The 25,554-nt window shown below is 34.3% G+C and overlaps 1 protein-coding gene across 3 annotated transcripts in view; it reads right to left on the bottom strand.

Moving 5' to 3' along the window:
* Positions 1-22,894: 22,894 nt before the first annotated feature.
* Positions 22,895-25,554, bottom strand: part of NDUFS4 (NADH:ubiquinone oxidoreductase subunit S4) — an 88,248-nt gene continuing 85,588 nt past the window's right edge. For all 3 annotated transcript variants that reach the window (XM_023523611.1, XM_023523613.1, XM_011380603.2), the window contains one exon: positions 22,895-23,113. In XM_023523611.1, coding sequence (XP_023379379.1) covers positions 22,937-23,113 — 177 coding nt within the window. In that variant the 3' untranslated portion in view covers positions 22,895-22,936. The remainder of the gene's footprint in view (positions 23,114-25,554) is intronic.

Genomic DNA, 25,554 nt, shown 5'->3' with positions numbered 1-25,554 from the left:
TGACTGGATAAACTTTGTGGAGTCTGTTTCCTCTGTAGTGTACAGTCTGAGGTGTGTCACTACTCAGTTGCTTTCCACCTTTATTTTTAGGCTTCCGAGGCGTTGTCCATGCGTCAACATAGCTTGATGGTCAGTGATTAGTCAGAGGTTGTACTTAAGCCCCCGTGTCAGTAATGCTTCCACTCTGTTAGATCAGTGTGTGGGGACTGTGGTTGTAGTTACAAGTCTGCCCAATGTTCAACCAGGGACTAGTAACTTCTCTGCTTACTTGGGTGCAGTCTCGCTCACATGCACAGCTTTTCAAATGACCAGGGATGAGTGTAGTCTTAACAAGGTTCTCTTTGGCTATCTCTTTACCTATATGTCCTCTTTACATTTCTGATAATGTCCTTATTAGCATCACAGAGATGTTAGCCTTCCTTGACTATTTGTCACTGATCTTCATTGTTTTTGACAATGCTTCTGGGCATATCTTTTTCCATGCTCTGCTCTAAATCAATCCCCTTCAGGCAGGGTCTAACAGCTATCAGTCTTCACCACATGCCATGCCTACCTTTGGTAAAAGCTCCACAACACAAAGCTAGAACCATGGGGATGGAGATGGGAGTCGTGGGTCCTCCCAATTTACCCTAGCCTTTCCTGAAGTGGAAACTATGTCCCAGACCTGGAACGAGTGAGGGAGGATGGGAGCTGTGAGTCTTCATGGGTTGCCCTGCCTGCCCAGAAGAGAATTTCTGCAACCTGTAGGTAGGGAGGATAGGAGCAGGCCTTGGATTAAATGACACAGATTCCCACTTTTCTTACCAAGATACATAGATTTTCTCGGGCAAATGCTTCCAAATTTATTGTGTGCCATTTGGTCAATTGTCAGAGACATTTAAAAAAATTATTAAGTAATGTATTTATCTAGGGTCTGTTAAGATTCTTATGTAGACATTTCAGAAGTCCCACTGCCTAATCAAGTCTTGGCTGTGATGGTTGACATCTGCTGATTTTCCAGTTCCAGCAATCTCTCCAGATTACCACTCAGCACTTGGCATTCTACTATAAGCAAGAGTCCTTCCTTCCCCTCCTTTATTTATCTCTATTTATTACCAATATGGATTCATAAGTTGCTCTTCTTTTCCCTAATGGTTGATGCTTTATTACTGTACTAAGTAATTTTTTCTGCTCAATTTGTCCAGACTTGACCAGTGGGCTTCCCTTCAATTTGGATTTTTGCATTCTTGTGAATAATTTTGTTGGCATGTTCTCTTACTTTCTGGCATAGCAAGATGTTTTGGACTCATTTTGTACTTATACTGGACTTGGAGCAGCAGTAGAGTCCTTTTTCTGAGAAGCTCTAGTTCATTTCATTGCGAAACGTTATTATGGACCAAGATCTCAATGCTAACTATGTTCTCTGACAAGGGTTTGTCTGCTTCTTGTGCTTCATGTAAATATGCAAGTATATATACAAACATATATGAATACATATATATACATGCACACACATATGCATATTTTAGAAATTATGAGTTTATGGTACTTTCAATTCCAATTCATCCTTACAAAGTTAATTCTTCAATTTATATGTATTTGTCCCTCTTCCTCAGTGAAAACAAGATATTTATTTGCTTAATTGTGTAACACATCTAAATTTGTTTCAGATTTTCATTGCCCATACCATTATATAAAACAACTGTACCAAAAAAATGATAGTAAGATTTAAGGGTTTGTTTGCAATTCAGACCCGCCATTTCACCCCATGCAAGACTGTTAAGACTGTTACACAGTCAAATACTGTGTTCAAATGAACTTGAATAAGTTTTTTCTTTTTCTCCTTTTCATTGTGGTTATGGTATTAATTTATTCCTCCTAGGTAAAGAACTTCATTATTTTCCAGTCTTTTTTTTTTTTTTCCACAAAAGCGTTGGTGGATGGATGGATAGAAAGAAGATATATAGATCTTTATCTGTATTATTTTGCATGTCTTTTAGTAAATGAAATCCCCTAGAAATCACTCCATATCAGTTCGTAAGTTTTCCTCTCTTCAGAATCACCTGTATTATACCAAATTGTGTGGTTGTTCCATACTTCAATTTTTATGCTTAGAATTTATGTAGTTTCTAATATATTCTATTACAATTAAGGTTGTCTAGTTTTACATTTACTGGAGTGTATCTTCAAAGTGTGAGTACTGGGTCAAAGAATACATACTTACGTAGTTTGTTAAGTATTGCTAAACACTGAGTTTGTTAAATATTCCTCATCACAGAGGTTGAACAATTTATCATTCCTATCAGCCTTTTAAGAGTGCTGCTGCAGCCTCAGCAACAAAGGATATTGTCAAGCTTTTGATATTCTGCCCATCAGATAGGCGAAAAATGATTTTGCAGGGTAATTTTAATTAGCATTTTCCCTCATGATTGAAATTACATCTTTACATATGTTTAAGGGTCATTTTTATGTCTGAGAATTCTATGTTCATGAATTTTCCTCATTTTTCTATAGGATAATTTGCCCTTTCCCACCTCAGTTCTTAAATATCTTTAGTATATTAGGGATTAGTCCTTCAACTGTGATATATATTGCAAATATTTTCTGCCAGTTTACTTTTTTCGACTTTGGTTATGGTTTCTTATATCCCAAATATTTATATTTTTATGTAACCAAATTTATCAATCTTCTATTGTACCTGGATTTTGAGTTACAGCTAAAAGGCCTTGAATCACAACTAAAAACCTTTCCCCACTGAAGCTATACAGAAATTCACCCATGTTTTCTTTTTTTAGAGTTTACATATTTTCCTTCTGCCTCCCTCTTCCACTTCCTTTCTTTCTGTTTATACCTCTGATCCATTTAAAGTTTATTCTTGTATTTAGTGTGAGGAAAGGATCAAATTTTATCTTTTGCAAGTTATCCTAATACCATTTATTTAAAAAAGTATTTTTTGTCCCAAATGATGTGACATAACAACTTTATCATATACTAAATTTCTATACGTAGTTGGTCTATTTCCGGATTTTCTGTTCTAGCCCATTGTCCTGTCCAGTCATGCTCAATACCAAATTGTTTTAATTATAGACTTTGCAGTATGTTTAAATATCCTGAAGGGGTAAACCTCCTTCAGTGTTTTTTTTTTTTTTTTCATTGCGTGTGGTTTTTTTTTTTAGATATTGTTATGTTTTTACCTACAAACTTTAGTATCAAATTGTATAGATCCATATACAAACTATGATCACAATAAATTTATAAGTAAACTTAAGAAAGCTGACATGTTCATGATGTTGAGATGTCCTATCAAAGAACAAAGGATATCTTCTCATTTGTTCGTCTATTTTTGTGTCTTTCAGGAATATTTTATAACTGTCTTCATAGGGGTTTTGGACAGTTCTTATTAAATTTCTAAGTACTTTATTCTTTCTATTTATTGTCACTATTATATATGGAGTTTTCTCATATATTTTAACTCTACCTGGTTATTATTTCCGTATATGAATGCTATCGATTTTTTTTATTGTGGTATAAAAAAATAAAATTTGCCATCAGTTTTAATTGTACAATTCAGTAGTGTTAAGTATATTGACATTGTTGTGAAAAAGAACAAATCCAGAACTTTTCATCTTACGAAACTAGAAGTCCATATCCACTAAACAATAGCTCTACACCCGCTAGCAAACACCATTCTACTTACCAAAGTGATGAATTTGACTAGTCTAGATAACTCAAATAAGTGGAATCATGTAGTATTTGTCTTCTTGTGACTGGCATATTTACTCTGCATAATATTTTCGAGGTTCATCCATGCTGTTACATGTGGCAGGATTTTCTTTTTTAAAGTTGAATAATATTCCACTTTAAGTATATACCACATTTTGTTTATCAATTTATCTGTCAATGTACATTTGGGTTACTTCCATTTCTTGGCTATTGAGAATAGTGTTAATATGAACACGAATGTACAAAAGTCTCTTCAAGACTCTGCTTTCAGTTCTCTTGGATATGCACCCAGAAGTGAGATTGCTGAATGATATGGTAGCTCTATTTTTAATTTCCAAGAAAATGTCGTTATTTTTCATAGCAGAAGCACCATTCTACAGTCCCACCATCATTGTACAAAGGGTCCAATTTCTCCCTATACTCACCAAAGCTTGTTTTTTATTTTTATTTTTTATAGCAGCCATTGTAATGTCTGTAAGGTGTTATCTCAGTGGTTTTGATTTGCATTTCTCTGATGATCAGTGATGTTGAGCATCTTTTCATAATGTTCTTGACTTTTTGTATATCGTCTTTGAAGAAATGTCTATTGAAGTCGTTTTCTCCTTTTTTAATCATGTTATTTTGATTTTGTGTTGCTGGATTTTTTAATAAAACTTTTCAGTTTCTCTAGAGTTTTCAATATGCATTTTTGCTAATCTAAGACCAACTTCAACTAACACTATACAGTTCCACATGTTGGGCAGATACTTTATAACAAAGTACAGTATCCACAATTTTCCCCGTCACTTATAACATTGCTATCATTCATTTTTCATCCATATGCCGTCACATTGTTACTATTGTTACTTTAAACAGTTATCTTTTAGATCAATTAAGAAAAAAAAATATGAGATATTATTTTACTTAATTTATTCCTTCTGATGCTCTTCCATTCTTTATACAGATCTGAAGTTCTGACCAGTATTGTTTTCCTTTTCCTAGAAGAATTTCTTTTAACAGATGTGCTGGCAATGAATTCCCTCAGGTTTTATTTGCATGGGAGTTTTTATTTCACCTTTGAGAGATAATTTCACTGAATATGAAATTTTCAGTTGGTAGGATTTTTTCCTTTCAACACTTTAAATATTTCCCTCATTCTCTTCTTACTTGTATGATTTCACACAAGAAGTTTGCTGTAAATTTTACACATATTCATCTGTAGGAAAAGTGCTTTTCCTCTCTCTGGCTTCCTTCGAGATTTTCTGTCTTTAGTTTTCTGTAGTTTGAATGATATGCCTAGGTATAGATTTTTCTTGGTGTTTTTCCTGCTTTGTGTTCTGAACTTACTGGATCTGTAGTTTGATGGCTAAAATTTGGAGAATTTTGAGCCATTATTACATCAAATATGTCTTTTGCTTCGTTCTTCTCCTTTGGTATCCTAAGTCCATATATGTTATGCATTTGAAATTACCCCACAGATCTTGGATGTTTTGTTGTGGATTTTTCATTTATTTTGGCATTCGTTTTTTTCTTTGCATTTCAGATTGGGGAGTTCCTCTTGACTTGTCTTCGTGCTCATTGCTTCATTCATCAGCTATATCAAGTCAATGATGAGTCTATCAAAAGCATTCTTCATTTTTATTACTATGTCTTATTTCTAGATTTCTTTTTTGATTCTTTCTTAGGGTTTCTTCCATATCTCTGCTTATATTATCCATCTGTTCTTGTGTGTTGTCTACTTTTTTCTATTAGAGGCCTTAACATACTAATCATAGTTATTTTTTGAATTCTCTGTGATAATATAGATAGATATATTTCTCATATCTGAGTCTGGTTCTGATGCTTCCTTTGCCTCTTTAGATTTTTTTCTTGCCATTTGGCAGGACTTTCAATGTTTTGTTGAAACCCAGGCATGTTATTTAAGGTAATAGGAACTGAATGATGTAGGTCTTTAGTGTGAAGATTTATGTTAACCTAACTAAAAATCGGGCTTTGTATAATGTTTGCTGCAGCCATAAATGCCAGAAACTTCAAATTCCCCAGGTGTCCTTTCTTTTGCTTCTTATCTTGGGCTTGCCTAAGAACTCACAGGATCAAGTCTATATCTTTCAGCTCTTTCAGTGGTCATCCACTGTAATTATACTAGGGCTGTGTGGTAAAGTGTTAGAAAGGGTAAGTGGCTTACAATTTTATGATTAAACCTCAAGCTTTTAGTGGGCCTGTGTCCCAATTCTGTCACCGTCACATGTGTTTCTTAGATTTTTTTTTCTCTTTCCATAGGTAGGAAGGCTGGAGGGGGCTATAGTTAGAGAAATGCCCCTAACCCAGATGGGATGAGGCTCTCTTGGGCTTCTGTTACGGAGAACACTCTAAATGTAATTCATAATGTTTACTTTTCCCCTCTCCCTGCAAGACACATGAGGGGATCATTTCTGACACTTTGCTTAAGAGTCTTGTGGGGTTCCTTGGATAGAAACCTATGGATGTGTGGTGTTTTCACTCAGGAAGTTCTAATCCTCAAGCTAATCCATACTCAGTCTTCAGCAATTTTTCAAAATTACCATTTAAATGTTCCTACCAGTTTATGGCTCCAATAGTTTATCCAGGTGAGCCGATTTCAGCCATGACCCTCTAGGTTACCTCTATCTTCAGGCTTTGGCTAAAGGTTTGTGCTGTGACCTCTGTTCTCTGATAGGTCCAAGAAAAGTTGATTTTGTTTGTCCAATTTTCTCTTGTAAGGATGAGAGCAGCGGTCCCCAATCTTTTTGACACCAGGGACAGGTGCTCCTATGAGAATCTAATGCCTGATGATCTGAGGTGGAGCTGAGGTGGTGATGCTAGCACTGGGGAGCAGCTGCAAATACAGATGAAGCTTCACTCTCTCATCCACCACTCAACTCCTGCTGGGGGACCTGGTTCCTAATAGGCTATGACTGGCACCAGTCAATGGCCCGGGGTTGAGGACTCCTGGATTAGAGTAATATGTTACAAGCTCTTTACATGTTGGAATCAAAAACAGAAGTCCCTCATAACTTTAAAAGTATGAAGAGGTCCTGAGACCTAAATATTTGAGAACCACTGCTTAAAGCTCTCATTAAGCTCTCTACTTTATAAGATTTTTCTTTTGATAAGCTCTAGAGCTCTGTATAACATTGTACCTATAGTCGATAATGTGTTATACACTTAAAATTTGTTCAGAGGATAGATCTCATATTGTGATTTTTACCAAAATAATTTTTCTAATTAAAAAAACAAGAGGTAAAAAAAAAATTCTTCAGAACCATTACAGCAGAAAGATTCCACAATGCTAAGGCATCATTTTTCATATTCAATATTTCAGACAAAGTTTTTCTGGATCAGATATCTCTGGTGAAAGAAGATCCAGGCCACATGTCAGGCTTGCTGAGATCTGATGGTGTCCTGTGTCCTCCTGACGGCTGCTTTAGGACCTGCACTGTTACTTGCCCCACTTGTTACTCAACTGAGTAACAATTGAGGAAATATCCCTTTTTGGTATGAGGACAATTCTCAAATTTTCAAAGGGTCCCAATTTTATTTCTATTTTATTTTTTAAAATTGAAGTATAATTGATATATAACATTATATTTTAAGTATATGACATAATGATTCACTGTTTGTATATATTGTAAAATGATCATCACAATAAGACTAGTTAACACCATCACCATATATAGTAACACAATTTTTTGTCTTGTGATGAGAACTTCAGAGATTTACTCTCTTAGCACTTTCAAATACGTAATATGGTATCATTAACTATTATTAACCATGCTGTACATACAAACCCACGACTTATAACTGGAATTTTGCACCTTTTGATCGTGTTCATCCATTTCACCCACTCCAACAGCGGACCTGTGACCACCAATCTGTTCTATCTATGAACTCAATGTTTTTTCTTTAGAATTCCACCTGTAAGTGAGTTCATTCAGTATTTGTATTTCCTATCTGACTTATTTCATTTGGCATAACGCCATGTTCATCCATGTTGTTGCGAATGGCAAGATTTCCTTCTTTTTAATGGCTGAATAATATTTCTCTGTGCGTGTCTCACGTTTGTCCATTCATTCACTGATGGACACACAGGTTGTTTCCATATCTTGGCTATTGCAAATAATGCTGTAATGAACTTGGAGGTGGACGTATCTTTTGAAATGGTGTTTTCATTTTCTTTGGATAAGCACCCAGAAGTGAAATTCCTGGATCATAGAGAGTTCTATTTTTAATTTTTTGGTGAACCTCCATACTGTTTTCCATAGTGGTTGTACAGATTTACATTCCCATCAACAGTGAACAATGGTTCCTTTTTTTCCACATTCTCATCAGCATTTGTTATCTATTGTGTTTTTTCTGCTAGACATTCTAACAGTATGTGGTGATATTTCATTTTGGTTTTGATTTACATTCCCCTGATGATTAGTGTTGTTGAGCATCTTTTCATATACCTTTTGGCCATCTATATGTCTTTTTTGGAAATATGTCTATTGAAATTCACTACCCATTTTTAGTCAAATTGTTTAGTTTTTGCTATTGAGTTGTATGAGTTTTTCAATATATATTTTTGGATATTAACCCCTTATCAGATATATGGTTTGCAAATACTTTCTCCCATTCAGTAGGTTGCCTTTTCATTTTGTCGATGATTTCTTTTGCTTTACAGGAGATTTTTATTTTGATGTAGTCTCATTTGTTTTTGCTTTTGCTGTCTTTGCTTTTCATATTAAATCCAAAATAACTTCAAGACCAATGTTAAAGAGCTTACTATGTTACCCTCTGGGAGTCTTATGGTTTCAGGTTTTAGATTCAAGTATTTAATCCATTCTGAGTTAGTTTTCCTGTATAATATTAGATCGTGGTTGGGTTTCATTCTTTTGCATGTTATACAGCTTTCTTAACATTTATAGAAGAGACCGTCCTTTCCCTATTATATATTCTTGGCACATTTGTCATATATTGACCATATATGCATGGGTTCTTTCTCAGCTCTGTATGCTGTTCCATTGACCTTTGTGTCTGTTTTTATGTCAGTACCACAGTTTTGATTATGATAGCTTTGTAATAGTTTGAAATCAAGAAGAACGATGTCTCCATCTTTGTTCTTCCTTCTTAAGACTACTTTGCCTATTGAAGGTCTTTTGTGATTCCATCAAATTTTAGGATTGTTGGTTCTATTTCTGTGAAAAATGCCACTGAAATTCTGATAGAGATACATTGAATCTATAAATTGTTTTGGGTAGCATAAACTTTTTAACAATATTCTTCTAGTTTATGAGCATGAAATATCTTTTCACTTTGTGTCTTCTTCAATTTCTATCATCAAAGTCTTATAGTTTTTAATGTATGGACCATTTACATTCTTAGTTAAATTTATTCCTAGGTATTTTATTCTTTTTGGCATAATTGTAAATGAGATTGTTTCTTAATTTATATTTCTAATGGTTGGTTATCTGTATATATTACCTATATATATAAATGCAACAAATTTTTGTTTGAGTTCATATCCTGCAACTTTACTGAATTCATTTATTCTAACTTATTATTTTTTTTGGTGGAGTGTTTAGGTTTGTATATATAATATGTCATTGCAAATAGTGGTAGTTTTACTTCTCTTTTTCTGATTCAGATGCCTTTTATTTCTTGCTCTAGCCTAATTGCTCTGGCTAGGACTTCCAATACTGTGTTGAATAAGAGTGGTGAGAGTGCATCCTTGTCCTGTTCCCGGTCTTATAGGAAACACTTTCAGGTTTTCACCACTGAGTACGATGTTAGCGATGGGCTTTTCACATATGGCCTTTATTATATTGAAATACACTCCTTATATTTCCACTTTGTTGAGTTTTTTAAAATCATAAATCAATGTTGAATTTTGTCCACTGTTTTTTCTGACTCTACTGAGATCGTGTGACTTCTACCCTTAATTTTGTTACAGTGTATCACCTTAAAGTTTTTTGGTTGTTGAACCATCTTTGCATTCTATCTTTGCATAAATCCCAATTGTTCGGAGTGTATGATCCTTTTAATATATTGTTGAATTTGGTTTGCTAATATTTTATCGAGGATTTTTGTTTCTATGTTCATCAGAGATATTGGCCTGTACTTTTCTTATCTTGTGGTGTACTTGTCTGGTTTTTGTGTCAGGGTAATCCTGGCCTTGTAAAATGAGTGTGGAAGTGTTCCCACCTTTTCTATTTTTCAGATGAGTTTGAGAAAAATTGGTATTAATTTTTCATGAATGTTTGGAATTCACCAGTGAGGCTGTCTGGTCCTTGACTTGTCAGAAGTTTTTTGATTACTGATTCAATCTCCATACCATTTCTAAGCCTGTTCAGACTATATTTCTTCATGATTTTGTCATGGTAGGTTTTATGTTTCTAGGAATTGATCCATTTCTTCTAGGTTGTCCAATTAGTTGGCATATTATCTTCATAGTAGTCTCTTAGGATCCTTTGTATTTCTGTGGTATCAGTTGTAACATATCCACTTTCATTTTTGTTTTATTTGAGTCCTCTCGTTTTTTCTTAGTCTAGTAAGGTTTGCTAATTTTATCTTCTCAAAAGAACCAGCAGTTAGTTTCATTGACATTTCCTATTGTCTTTTTAGTTTCTATTCCATTTATTTCTGTTCTGATCTTCGCTATTTACTTTCTTCTACCAACTTTGGTCTTCATTTGTTCTTCTTTTTCTAGTGCCATGAAATATAAAATTAGGTTATTTATCTTATATCTTGATGTGGGCATTTATAACTAAGAACGTCTTAAAACTGCTTTTGCTGCATACCTTAAGTTTTGCTATGTTGTGTTTCCATTTTCATTGGTCTCAAAGTGTTTATCCATTTCTCTGATTTCTCCTTTGACCCACTGGTTGTTCACTAGCATGTTGTTTAATATCCACATATTTGTGAATTTTACAGTTTTCTTTTTTGTAACTGATTTCTAGTTTCATACCATTGTTGGAAAAGATGTTTGATATGATTTCAGTCTTTTGAAATTTATTAAGCCTTGTTTTGTGGCCTAACATATCCTGGGAAATGTTCCATGTGCACTTGTGAAGAATATGTATTCTGTCGTCTTTGGATAGAATGTTCTGTATATAATTGTTGAATCCATCTGGCCTAATGTGTCCTTTAAGGCCTATGTTTCCTTATTGATTTTCTGTCTAGAGGATCTCTCCATTTATGAAAGTGGGGTATTATCATCCTCACCATTATTTTATTGCTGTCTACTTCTCCCTTTGTTTGTTAATATTTGCTTTATATATTTAGGTGCTCTCATTGTGTAAATATTTACAAACAATATATTCTCTTTTTAGATTGAACCCATTTACCAGTGTGTAATGCCTTTCTTTTTCTTTTATTATAGCCTTGTTTTAAAGTCTGCGTTGTCTGATATAAGCATAGCTACCTCAGCTTTCTTTTGGTTTCCATTTGCATGGAATATCTTTTTCCACCCCTTCAATTTCAGTCTGTGTGTGTCCTTATACTTTAAAGCAGACTTTCGTAGGCAGCAAATATATGGGCCCCGATTTTTAATCCATTCAGCTACTATATATCATTTTATTGGAGCATTTAGTCCATTTATATTTGAGGTAATTATCGATAGGTATGTAATCATTACTTTTGTTAATTATTTCCTGGCTGTTTTAAAGATCTTCTATTCCCTTCTTGCTTTCTGACTTTCTGGTTTGATGACTTTCTTTAGTGGTATGCTTAGATTCTTTTCTCTTTGTTTTTATTTATATACTATAGGTTTTTCCTTTGAGATACCATGAAGTTTCCATGTAACAACTTATATTTAGAACAGTCTATTTTAAGTTAATAACAACTTAACTTTGAATGCGTTCTAAAGTTCTGTTTTTACTGTCTCATAAAATTTTGTTTGTAATATCACATCTTATATCTTTTAATCTTGTGCATCCCTTAACTAATTATTGTAGTAATAGTTATATTTACTAATTTTGTCTTTCAATCTTCACAATGGTTTATAAGTGATTAATCTTCCACCTTTACTATATACTTTTACCAGTGGGGTTTATACTTTCATATGTTTTTGTGTAACTAATTAGCACCTTTTCTTTTTAGCTTAAATAACTCCCTTTAAAATTATTGTAGGATGGTTTAGTGGTGAATTCCTTTAGCTTTTGCCTATTAGGAAAACTCTCTCCTTTAATACTTTTTTAAAACTGATTTTTCAATTCTAGTTGATATATCATATTAGTTTCAGGTGTACAACAGTGATTCCACATTTATATACCTTATCAAATGGTCACCCCAATAAGTCTAGTATGCATCTGACAGCGAACATAGTTATTACAATATTACTGACTTTATTCTCTATGCTGTACTTTATTTACATCCTCGTGACTATTTTTATAACTGGCAATTCATACTTCTTAAGGGCCTTTTTATCTTTTTCACTCATTCCTCCCCAACCACCTTCCCATCTGGCTACTATCAATTTGTTTTTTTTTTTTTATCTATGAGTTTATTTCTGTTTTGTTTGATTTTTTAGATTCCACATATAAGTGAAAAATCATATGGTATTTCTCTGTGTGACTTATTATAATACCCTCTAGGTCTATCCATGTTGTTACAAATGGCAAGATTTTATTTTTTATGGTGGAGTAATATTCCATTGTATATTTACTACACATTTATCCATTTGTCTATCAACAGTCACCCAGGTTGCTTCCATATCTTGGCTATTGTAAATAAAGCCGCAATGAACATAGGGGTGCATGTGCCTTTTTAAATTAGTGTTTTGTATTTCTTTGGATAAATACAAACAAGTGGAATTCCTAGGTCATATGGTAGTTCTATATTTGTGTTTTTGAGAAACCTCCGTACTATTTTCCATAGTGACTACACCAATTTACAGTCCCACCAACAGTGCACAAAGGTTCCTTTTCCTCCACATCTTTGCCAACACTTATTTATTGATCATAGGCATTGTGACAGGTGTGCGGTGATATCAATTTGCATTTCCCTGATGACTAGTGATGCTGAGCATCTTTTCATCTGTCTATTGGCAAACTGTATGTCCTCTTTGGAGAAATATCCTTTGAGGTACTCTGATCATTTTCTAATTGTTTTTAGTTTGTTTTGTTTTGATTTTTGGTGGTGTATGAGTTCCTTATGTTTTTTGGATATTAACCCATTATCAGATATATCACTGGCGAACATCTTCTCCCTTTCAATAGGTTGTTTTTTCGTTTTGTTAATGGTTTCCTTGTGCAAAATCTGTTTAGTTCGATGTAACCCGCTGGGTTTCTTTTTTCCCTGAGGAGACTGCCAAATTTTTTTTTTTTTTTTTTTTTTTTTACTAAGAATGATATTAGTTTACTGCCTATCTTTTCTTTTAGGAGTTTTATGGTTTTAGGTTTTACATTTTAGTCTTTCATCCATTTTAAATTTATTTGGTCTATGACATAAGAAAGTGGGCTACTTTTTTTTTGCACATATCTGTTGTTTTTCCAACACAATTTATTGAAGAGATTGTCTTTATCCCATTGTACATTCTTGCCTGCCTTGTCATAGATTGACCATATAGGTGTGGGTTTATTTCTCAGTTTTCTATTCTGTTGCATTGATCTATCTCTGTTTTTATGCCAGTATCATATTGTTTTGATTACTTTAGTTTTGTAGTTTAGTTTGATATCAGATAGTGTGATACCTTCAAGTTTGGCTCAAAATTGCTTTGGCTATTCAGGGTCTTTTGTGGTTCCATATAAATTTTAGGATTATTTGTTCTAGCTCTGTGAAAAATGCCATTGGTATTTTGATAGGGATTGCACTGAATCAGTCTGTGGATTGCTTTGGTAGTATGGTGATTTTAACAATGTTATCTCTTGCTATCCAAGAGCATAGGATAGCCTCCCATTTATTTGTATCTTCTTCAACCTCTTTCTTCAATGTCTTATACTTTTCCTAGTACAGACTTCTTAACTCCTTGATTAAATTTATTACTAGGTATTCTATTCTTTTGATGCAATCTTAATAGGATTGTTTTCTTAATTTCTTTCTGAAGGTTATTGGTGTATAAAAATGCAACCAATTTCTCAACATTAATTTTGTATCCTGCTTCTTTACTGAATTCATTTGTTCTAATAGATTTTGGTGAATTCTTTAGGATTATCTGGAGGGGCTCCTGTGCAGGCCAAAGTCAGCCATCTTTTGTGCAGGTTTTGAGGCTGTTTGATGGAATCTACAGTTATCTGGAGTTAGTTACTTGGGAGAGGCTATGCTATGAACTGAGGCTGCTGCCATTTGTGCTGGGCTTGGGACCCTTTGGTGGGCACTATGATGCAAGCTGATGCCAGCTGGCACTTGTGCCAGGCTTGTGGCCACTTATTTGGAGTTACAAGACTGGCTGCCACTTTTGGCAGGCTTGGGGCAACATGATTGGAGTTATAATGCAAGTTGAGGCCTGTCACCACTTTCGATGCGCATGGGGCCACTTGGCAGGAGCTACAATGCACGCCATTTCTTCAAATAAATTTTCTTCCCCTCTCTTGCTTCTCCTTCCGGATCCTTATAATGCAAATGTTGGTCCACTTGATGTCCTAAAAGTCTATACTTTCTTCACTGCCCTGTCTTCAAGTTTATTAATCCTTTCTTCTGCTTCAACTGTTGAAATCCTCTAGTGTATTTTTCATTTTAGTTATTGTATTTTAAGCTCTGTAACTTCTATTCATTACTTTCTTATATTTTCTTTAAGTTATGTGTTCATTATTTTCCTTCAGTAAGCATTTTTATAATCATTTTGATACCTTTATTGGGTCATTCGCTTATGTCTGTTTCATTATGGATTCCCCCCTCCCCCCCCCGGGGGTTCTCTTGTTCTTTCATTTGGAACATATCCCTTTATTTTTCTTGACTCTCTGTGTTGGTTTCTATGCATTAGATAAAACAGCCATCTCTCCAGTCTTAAAGGAGTGGCCTCGTGTAAGAGATAAGGTTTAACTCTGGCCTACCTCTTGGTTATTTCTCAACCCTTTGTCATTGTCCAAGCAGTCTATTTTATTTTTAGTTCTCAATAGCTGAGGGTGTGTCAAGACTTTATTTTTTACTATATTATTTACCTTTTGGCATTTGGCTATTTTCTTCTCTGGAATTTTCTCCATATATCTCTTTGAGAGATGTAACCTAAAATAATATGCAATGTGTACTTGATCCTTTAGAAGTTTAACTGAAGCAATTCTTCACTTATTCCAAATAATTCTTTGTTTGGTACAAAGTGAAATTGTATTATCTACTACCTAGGGCCATTTCATATTGTTACATATTTACTTAATTCATATTCATCTTATGGTCTTCTGTGATTCTTCATCTCTTTCTCCTTGCTAGCAATTTTCTTCCTTCTTACATAAAGTTCAACTATTCCGTCTTGCGTTTGTATAATTTACATTTTCCAAGTGCACTGCACTGCGTGCCCTTAAGTGAATTGCTATTTGTAGAAAGAGTAAAGCATGCTTTAATTTTGGCATATATTGAACTCACATGTAAATCCCCCTAATAATCATCTGAGTTTTACATTTTCAAAACATTTTCCCCTATTTAAGAATTGTAAACTGGTATCAAAAACAATTGTTTTGTTTTCATATTTGTAAAGCTGGCTTGCAATAATATTAACACTTTTAGATTGGTTGGCTCATGTTTTTGTCAATTACTCTCATAATTAAATGAAAATAATCTACTTAAGAAGCCACTCCCTCCACAGGCCCTGAGTGCATGGACACAGGAGATAGAACTGCTTCAACTTCCATTTCAAAGGGTAATACCAATGTCCAGTGAAATTGTGGGGGTGGGGCCACCTGGCAGAGCCTTGGGAGTCTAGTGTCCTTCTCATTGAGAATCGAAGCATGGGCACAGACTCTGAGGTGAGCTAGTGTAGGCGGTGCCCCTCAGCTGTGGGGGTAATGTTGCTACCCCAGTGGGCCTGGAAAGTAGGACCCCACCCCAGTGGGTCCAGAGGTAGAACATCAAAGCAAAAAGAATTATTCTTGAGTCTTAAGATTTCATGTTGTTTGCCCTGTTAGGTTTTAGACTTACTTTGGACCTCTTAGCCCTTTCATGTTTTCCATTTCTTCCTTTTGAAATGCAAATATCTGCCCAATGTCTTTCCCTCCACTATATCTTGTTAGCATATAATTTGTTTGGTTTCACAAGTGCATAGCTAGAGAGCATTTTGCCTCAGGATGAATCATATGCTGAGCTTTACCCATATACGATTTAGATATTAGATGAAATGTGGGGCTTTTAGATTTGATGCTAGAACAATTTTAGACCTTTGGGGCTGTTAGGATGGAATGAATATATTTTGCATATAAGGATGTGAATTTGGGGGGAGGGACAGAGGTGGAATGTTATAGGCTAAATGTTTGTGTGTATCCCCACCTGCCAAAAATTTGTTGAAATCCTAATTCCCAAAGCGATGGATAAGGAAGTTGGCCTTTGGGAAGTGATTATTATTGTGATTATTATTGGGATTAGTACCCTTATAAAAGAGCTCAGAGAACCCTATCATCCATTCTGCCATGTGAGGACACAGCAAAGAGATGGCTATTTATGAACTAGGAAGTGGGCCTTCACCAGAACTCATCCATGCTGACACCCTCAGACTTCCAGCCTCCAGGAACTGTGAGAAATACTTATTTTTTATAAGCCATCTAGCCTATGGTAGTTTGTTACAGCAGCCCAAACTGACAAAGACAGTAATGCATAATACAAACACTGACATCCATTAATCAGAGACTAAACTGTAACCATTAATGAATTCTATCATTGTGAAGAAAACCAATGACATATATCCTAAAGAGGTAACTATTTAAGTTATAAAGATGAACTAAACTTCATGTTGTATCTTCTTTGATTTTAATATAATTTCCTTCATTCATACAAACTTTATCATTTTGAGAATTATAAAATCTTCAGATTCAAACTCTTAAAGTTTTAGAGGCCAATAGTTATTTATTGCTACTGAAAATATCAGTAGATATACATTGTAACCTACTATTGTCGGCAATTTTCTCTAGATATAAAGATGTCATTTAAGGGTAAATTTGAGTTAGATATTAAAAACAAGATTAATTATATCACTTTGTACCCATACATACTGCTTCCATTGCCTACCCATAAACCACTAATTAATTCAAGTATTCACAACAGGTCAGTTAAGTACTGTTTATTCTAAATTATAAGCACACTTTAAAAGTTATACTGTATATTATTTTATTTGTCCTTCTCTTATCTGTAGGCATCCTACTTTATCTTTACATGTCATATTATGATTAACGTTTAAAAAATTACTTAAATTAGAAAACCTAGCAGGTATTTAGCCTAATGCTTGGCCACAAATAAATGACGTGAATTTATTTCCATGGAGAGGACATTTATAAAGTATCTACTAGGTGCTTATTTATTCAATGGCATTTGATAAAGACACTAAGGCACAGAGAAGTGTAAGTGGCACACCTGACATTTAAGGATTGTCTTACTTAGGAATACTGTGCTTTTGGTTCTTCTCTAAAGGGGACATTAAATATGATAAATTTAATTATGTACTTATTAATTTTTTTATTTATTTTAAACTTTTCTAGGCTCAAGCAGGCCTAACTTCATCAGAGTCAGGCCAAAATGGGCATGTGACCATTCTAGTGAACTATTCACAAGGACAAACAGTATGAAACTTCATTGTGATATAAAGATTGGTTTTGTGAAAGCTGAATAAGTTTCTCCCAGTTCCACAACTTTAAATTAGATCTATTAAGTTCTTTTTGAAGGTCCCTCTAAAATGTAATCAACCTCTACCAATAATGATAAATACCGATAATGATGTACTATCAAACTTGACAGATTGACAGTTTAGAGTGAGATGGTTCTGGGGCATTTTTCATGGCTTTATTTTTCCATATTTTGGATGATCTGGGTGAGTGGTAAATGTAGTAACAAGTGTCCTTATAAGAGAGAGGCAGAGGGAAACTTGACCTGAAGGGAGGAAGATTAATCAGACCACTGAAGATGTTAGTTGCTTTTAAAAATGGTGGAAGGGACCACAAATCAAGGAAGGCAAGAAATGCAGCTCTAGAATCTGGAAAAGGCAGGGATATAAATTCTCCCCAGGTCTTCTGTAGGCAGTACCCTGACAACACCTTGATTTTGGCCCAGTGAAACTGACTTTGAACTTCCGATCTTCAAAAGTGTAGAAAAAAAAAATGCATGCTGTTTTAACCCACCAAGTTTGTGGTAATTTGTTACAACAACCATAAGAAACTAATACAAAGAGCCTTGTACTTACTAGAAGAACATTTTATTTATGAAACTGCTTCTAGTTTTATTCAATTTCCATTTCTGATATTCTTCTAACCTTGATCCTAAGCATCCGGCAACCTAAAAAGAGGTATGTGGCCTTTAAGCTGAGATAATCCTTTTCATTAAAACAACAACAAAAAACCCTTTATTGGTCTCTTTTATTCCTTATTTACCACATCTTCCTCTTGACTTACCAAAAATATTTTCCCTAAGAGGTTGTCTTTGACCTTTCCTCTCTCTTCCCGTAATGTTGTATTTATTACTGTATTCATTACCATATCTTTAATTACACCATACAGCCAATGTTCTTGGCCCATATACGAAGTTCCAGACCCACATTTCCAATGGTCTGCTGTGAATCTTCAGCTGGGTAGTTCGTTGGCATCTTGCTTTCAATACAACTAGAAATGAACTCATCTTCCCATGCATAGATTTATAAACAAAAAACCAAATCACAGCAGAAAAATAAATGCTTCATCAAATAAGGTATGTTAAGAATTTTGTTTTACACAATAATGGAAAACTAGGGAAGTACCTTATTTTTTAATATTTACAGATGTCAATTTTGAGTAATATTTCTTTCAACATTTCTTCACTCTGCCTTGTTCCACATGGACCATCCTAGTCATGGTGCAAATAACTGCAGGAATGGAAAATCTGACTTTTAGACTATTCTGTATACAAATTCTAACAAATTCAAATATCTTCTAAACCACGTATCAAAAATTTGTTGTTTTTCCATTTATCCATTAATAGCCATACATGCTCATAAATCATGAATATCATAAAGTGCTGTTCTGACATCACACTGAGGGTTTACTCATTTAAATTAGTTGATATACAACATTATACTAGTTTCAAATGTACAACAGTGATTAGACATTATATACTTTATGAAGTGAACACCCAGATAAACCTCGTACCCATCTAACGCCATACATAGTTACATTATTATAGATTGTGTTCCTTATGCTATACTTTACATCCATGACTGTTTTTTACAACAGGCACTTTGAACATCTTAATTCTTTCACCTTTTTCTTTGCCCAAATTTCCAACTACCTCCCTATCTAGCAATCATCAATTTTTCTTGGTATCTATGTATGTTTGGTTTTTAGATTCCACATATAAGTGAAATCCAATGGTATTTGTCTTTCTCTGACCTATTTCACTTTGCAAAATACCCTCTGGGTGCATCCATCTTGCCACAAATGGAAAGATTTCATTCTTTTTAATGACTAATATTCCATCATACACACACACACTTACCATTTGTCTACTGACAAACACTTAGGTTGCTTCCATATCTTGGCTATTGTAAATAAAGCTGCAATGAACATAGGGGTGCATATATCTTTTCAAATTGGTGTTTCAGGTTTCTTCTATTTTCAATTGTTTGAGGACCCTCCATACTGTTTCCCATAGTGGCTGCACCAATTTAAAATCCTACCAATGGTGCATGAGGGTTCCTTTTTTTCCACATCCTTGCCAACACTGGTTGGTTGTTGACATACTGATGATAGCCATTCTGAGAGATGAGAGGTGACTATCTCATGGTTTCGATTAGCATATCCATAATAGTGATGTTGAGCATCTTTTCATGTGCCTATTATCTATCTGTAGTATGTCCTGTTTGGAGAAATGTCCATTCAGGTCCTCTGGCCATTTTTTAATTGGATTGGTTTGGGTTTTTTTTTTTTTTTTTTGGTGTTGTTATATGAGTTCCTTATATATTTTGGATATTAATACCTTATAGGTCGCATCGTTGGCAAATATCTTCTCCCATTCAGTAGGCTGTCTTTTTCTTTTGTTGGTTTTCTTCGCTGTGCAAAAACTTTTTAGTGTGATATAGTCCCATTTGCTTATTTTTCTTTTGTTTCCCTTGCCCAAGGAGACCTATCACAAGAATATTACTGAGTGATGCCAAAGAGTTTATTACCTATGTTTTCTTCCAGAAATTTTATGGTTTTGGGTCTTACATTTAAGCCTTTAATCAATTTAGAAAGTAATCGTTTCCATTTTACCCAACATTTACTGAAAAGACTGTCTTTACTCCATTGTATATTCTTGCCTCTTTTGTCATCGATTAATTGACCATATAGTCGTGGGGTTATTTCTGGGTGCTCTTTTCTGTTCTATTGATCCAGTGTCTGTTTTTATGTTACTGTTTTGACTGCTTTAGCCTTGTGGCACAGTTTGATATCAGGTAGTATGACACTTCCATCTTTGTTCTTCTTTCTCAAGATTGATTTGGCAGTTCGAGGTCTTTGTGGTTCCATATAAATTTTAGAATTATTCGTTCTAGTTCTGTGAAAAATGCCATTGGTATTTTGATAGAGATTGAATCGAATCTGTGGATCGCTTTGGGTAGAATAGACAGTTTAACAATATCCATCTTTACTTCATCCTTTCCAATTTGGATACCTTTTATTGTCTGCTTGCTGTGGCTAGGACTTAATACTATGTTGAATAAAAGCGGACACCCTTATCTTGTTCCTGATCTTAAAGAAAAAGCTCTCAGCTTTTCACTATTTAGTATGATGTTAGCGGTGGGTTTGTTATATATGGCCTTTATTATGTTGAGGGTATGTCCCCTGTATTCCCCACTTTGCTGAGTTTTTTTTTTTCCTCCCAATATATGGAAGTTGGACTTCGTCAAAATGCTTTTCTGCATTTATTAATATGATCATGCCATTTTTATCCTTCATTTTGTTTATATGACATATCACAATTGATTTGCAGGCACTAAACCAGCCTTGCATCCTGGGAATAAATCCCACTCAGTCACGGTGTATGATCTTTTAAATGTATGGCTGAACTAGGCTGGCTAACAGGCTGTTGTAGATATTTGCATTGATGTTCATCAGGGGTAGTCTATAATTTTTTTTTTTTTTTTTTTGTACTGTCTTTGGTTTTGGTATCAGGGTAATGCTGGCTTTGTAAAATGAGTTTGGGAGCTTTTTCTTCAGTTTTTTGGCATTGTTTGAGAAGGATAGGTATTAATTCTTTTTTGAACGTTTGGCAAAATTCACCTGTGAAGTCATCTGGTCCAGAGTTTTCGTTTGTTGGGAGTTTTTGATTACTGATTCAGTTTTGTTAGTAATTATCAGTCTGTTTAGACTTTGTTTCTTCCCAATTCGACCTTGGAAGATAGTACATTTCTAGGAATTTATCTATTTCTTTCAGGTTGTCCAATTTGTCAGCATATAATTGCTAATAGTAGTTCCTGATAATCCTCTGGTTTTTTTGTGGAGTTGGTTATCTCTTTTCTTCTTTCATGTCTATTTATTTGAGCCCTCCCTCTTTTTTTTAAATTTTTTTTCTTGCTGAGTCTGGTTAAAGCTTCATAGATTTTGTTTATCTTTTCAAAGAACTAGCTGTGGGTTCATTGATTCTTAAGACTCTTATTTTGTTGACTTCCACTCTGATCTGTTATGTCCTTCCTTATAGTCAAGTTGAGCTTTGCTCATTCTTGTTCTTCTAGTTCCTTTGGGTGTAAGGTTAGATGGTTTAGATGAGATTTTGTTGTGTGTGTGTCTTGAGGTAGGCCTGTGTTGTTACACATTTCCCTCCTAGAACTGCTTTGGCTATGTCCCATAGATTTGGGGTTGCTGTGTTTTCATTTTCATTTGTCTCAAGGTACCTTTTGATCTCTTCCTTGATCTGGTTGTTAATCCATTTATTGCTTAGTAGCATGTTATTTAGCTTCCACATGTTTGTGTGTTTTTCTAATTTCATACAGTGATATCACTGTGATCAGAGTAGATGCTTGATATGATTTTAGACCTTAGATTTATTGAGGCTTTTTTTTGTAGACTAATGTGGTCTATCCTAGAAAGTGTTCTATGTGCACTTGAAAAGAACATATACACTACTACTTTTGGGTAAAATGTCCTAAAAATATCAATGAAGTCCATCTGGTCTAAGGTGTCATTTAAGGCCTCTGTTGCCTTGTTGCTTTTCTGTTTGGATGATCTATCCATTGTTGTTGATGGAGTTTAAAGTCTCCTACTGTGACTATTACTGTTGATTGCTCCCTTTATGTCTGTCAACATTTGCTTTATAGAGTTCTTCTATGTTGGGTGCATAGATGTTTATAAGAGTTATCTTGTCTTAATTTACCCCTTTAATTATTATGAAATGCCCTGTCTCTCATTTATAGCTCTTGCTTTAAAGTCTATTTCGACTAAGTATTTCTACCCTAGCTTTGTTTCCATTTGTATGAAAATTTTCCATCCCTTTACTTTGTATCTTTCAATCTGAAGTGAGTCTTTTTGTAGGCAGCATATATACAAGTCTTTTTATTTATCCATTCAGCCACCCTATGTCTTTTCATTGAAGCAGTTAGTCCATTTACATTTAAAGCAATTGATAGGTATGTAGATATTACCATTTTATTATTTTCTGATTTTTTTTTGTACTTCTCTGTTCCTTTCTTCTTGCTCTCTTCTCTTGTATGTTGATGACTTTAGTTTTGTGTCTTGACTCTTCATTTCTTATATATCTCTTGTGGATTCATTCAGGCTCAAAGAAGCTTAGATAATATAAACTATAAAGTCAGGAACTTGAGTAATAAGGAGATTGGATTTAGGTTTATCAGATTGCAATGTAATCGTGAATTTCTCTACCTATGATAAAAGAATTTCTAAGACAGCATTTTAATAGCGAAGGCTGGTAGTTTATAAACACCATTAAGGTGAGAATGTCTATAAAAAGCAAGCACTTAAATGTTGCAGCTGATTTCAAGCATTCCTTTTTAATAGATTTCTTAAGTACCGTAATTTCCTAGAGGTATAATCACCTCAGATCTCCTCTGTATACCAGAAATCGCAACATGTTCAATTTGAGATATCAAAAAACATTTAAAATAGACGCCACAAAATGTATCTTTAGTTTAAAGGTCAAATTTATTAGGAGATTAAGAGATGTATTATACATGCACTATAAATACTGCACAGCTGACTTTATTCACAGTCAAGCACAGAGATACAGTCAGTGCCAATCTATTTTGTGGATACTCGTGTTCTTTTGTTCCAAGAAAAGTTTGCGCCATAAGACTTGGACTTGGGTTTCGGAACCTTCCTCTCTTCAACATCATAGCTCCATCCTAGAAAACAAAAACAAACCCAAGGAACAGAACTGAAGAGTTCACCTGAAGAACACTGTAAGCAGGGCTAATGTTCATAAATTTATCATCAGGAGTACATGTCAACACATCTGAAATATAAATACTTAGTAATTTGTTCCCTTATAATCCCGTGACAAGAGGGTTCAAAATATTGCCTGAAGATGATTTACCATCTCTCAAATTAAAGCTGTAACCCATAATTCAATTTCTCCTTGCTCGATATTCCTTGTTCAATTACCAATGGTCATGTATTATGCAAAATTTTCCATTACTCTATGTGGTTTAATAACTGCAATGAAGAGCACTGAATAATATAACCTGTCTCACTGTTTTCTAAAAGTTGGTGCCTTTACAACAGTTTGGCGCTCATTTAAAACAATACAGAAAAACATGTACATACTTATCTGTATAAATCAGAGTTCGAGTGGATCATGAGAGATCACTTGGTTAAACTCCCTGAACTTTGACAGGATACTGATTAAACTTAGAATGTTTTTCAATATTTGTTTCAAGGGCTATCTACATTAGAATGCCACAGAAGTATTTGTTAATGCCAACTTTTAGGCCTAACCAAAAGCCCACTGGATCAGAATCTGTACTTTATTGATCCCAGGAGATTTTTATGCATTGAAGTTTGAGAATCACTGGTCTAAACTGCTTGTTCTCTTCTGAGAGTTTATATCCTCTCTCCAAAGCCCTTCACAGTATTTTGTAATTTTGAAAACTAGATTTATTTATGTTTATGTCTTCTGTTTTAAGTCCAGTTCTTCAGTTCTCTTAAGACAGAGAACAACCTAATCAACATCCTCCCCCTGGAAAATGTAATTCAGTTACCTTTCTATTCCCTAGTCCAAGCAACCTCTAACTTTCACCTTTCTTAAGATTCATTTTGCATCCCTGTAATTTATCATTCTCTCTCAGGACTTTCTTCAAATAATTCATCTTGAAACAGCTGCTTCATGGCTGAATCATATCATGTATAAAATGTCCAAACTGAATATTACATAGTCTACTTAAGTAAGCTCCTTTATCTTGTGAGTTGTCATGCATTCTAGTGCTTCTTGGTGACTACACTATTTGTGACCACAAAACTTACATTTCAATGGCCCCTTAGAATTCAATTTTGCCACAAAAATGAAGCCTATGAAACTCAAGTCATCAAAGTATATTGCTACTAATAATTCCACTGCTAGAACTTTTTCATTTGCTATAAGGAAATAGAAAAGCAAGAAAGCAAATGAAACAAATGATCTAAAAATACAAATGAGACATCAGAATCCTGGAGAGAAAATATTGATCCAATTCACTTGGTTAACATAACCTTACTTTCAGAGTAGAGAAAATGTTTTGAGTACTTTTACCCTTTGAAACAAACACAATCACAAAGTTATATGTTACTTTAAGAAGGTCTGAACTTATAAAATAAGTACATCAACAAGCGGTTATTTAAATTTCAAAAAATTTACTAAAGGGCATAAGAATAGTACCTATGTCATAGGTTGTCAAGTGGATTAAACAAGCTAATTCTTGCAAAGTGCTTAGAAACTTATTTATTGAGTTTTATGAGAAAGGTACTTTTCTAAAATCTTTATGAATTAATATTTACCTTATATAACTGATGAAACCGGCACACAGAGTGGTTAGGTAACTAGCAAAAGGTCACTCAGCAAGGAAGGGGCAGAATCGGGGTTTGAAAACAGCCCGATTTGGGGGTCTATGCCTTAATTATACTGACTCAGGATTTATAGCAAGCACTCAATAAATGTTAAGCTATTATTTCTCCCCCAAATTTGACTTGTAATTACATAACAAATCTTCTATGTGAAGTATTAGTGTAAATAAAATTTCCATCATATTGGAACCCATTAATTTTGAATTTGTGATGTTTTGGATCTAATTAGGTATAATTTGGCCTGGTTATTAACAACAGAAAGGGGTTTGGGTAAGCAAATTAATACTGTGAACCAAGCATCGTAATTTTTAACATTATAAACTTCTCAAGTACTTCTTTCATTAATCAACAGATGATTCTGATAATTATAAAAAATCATATAAAGCATTTATTGATATGTAATAATAATATGTAATGAGCATTTGCTATTCATTTAATAGTATTCATTTAATAGTATTAATTGCCTACTCCATGTCGGGGACTGTTTAGACACTATACGTAAAGCAATGAATAAAACAAAAAATTCCCAAACTTCAAGTCAGTAGAGGAAGAGAAAATAATAAATATGTACAATATTAGATGCTATAGTAATACCTATGATTAAAAATGTTCTATGCTAGTGAGTACTAAGGAGAAAACATTTTAGAGAGGGTAGACAAAGAAGCCTTCCCTCCCTGAGATCACATTTGAGTGAAGACCTGAAGGAGGTCAGAGAGTGAGTCTGAGGATGTCTGGGAAAAGCACTTGC

The sequence above is a fragment of the Pteropus vampyrus genome, unplaced genomic scaffold (assembly GCF_000151845.1).
Source record: "Pteropus vampyrus isolate Shadow unplaced genomic scaffold, Pvam_2.0 Scaffold397, whole genome shotgun sequence".
NCBI lineage: Eukaryota > Metazoa > Chordata > Mammalia > Chiroptera > Pteropodidae > Pteropus > Pteropus vampyrus.
Note: the sequence above shows the minus strand (reverse complement) of the source record. Positions and strands in the feature narration are given on the sequence as shown.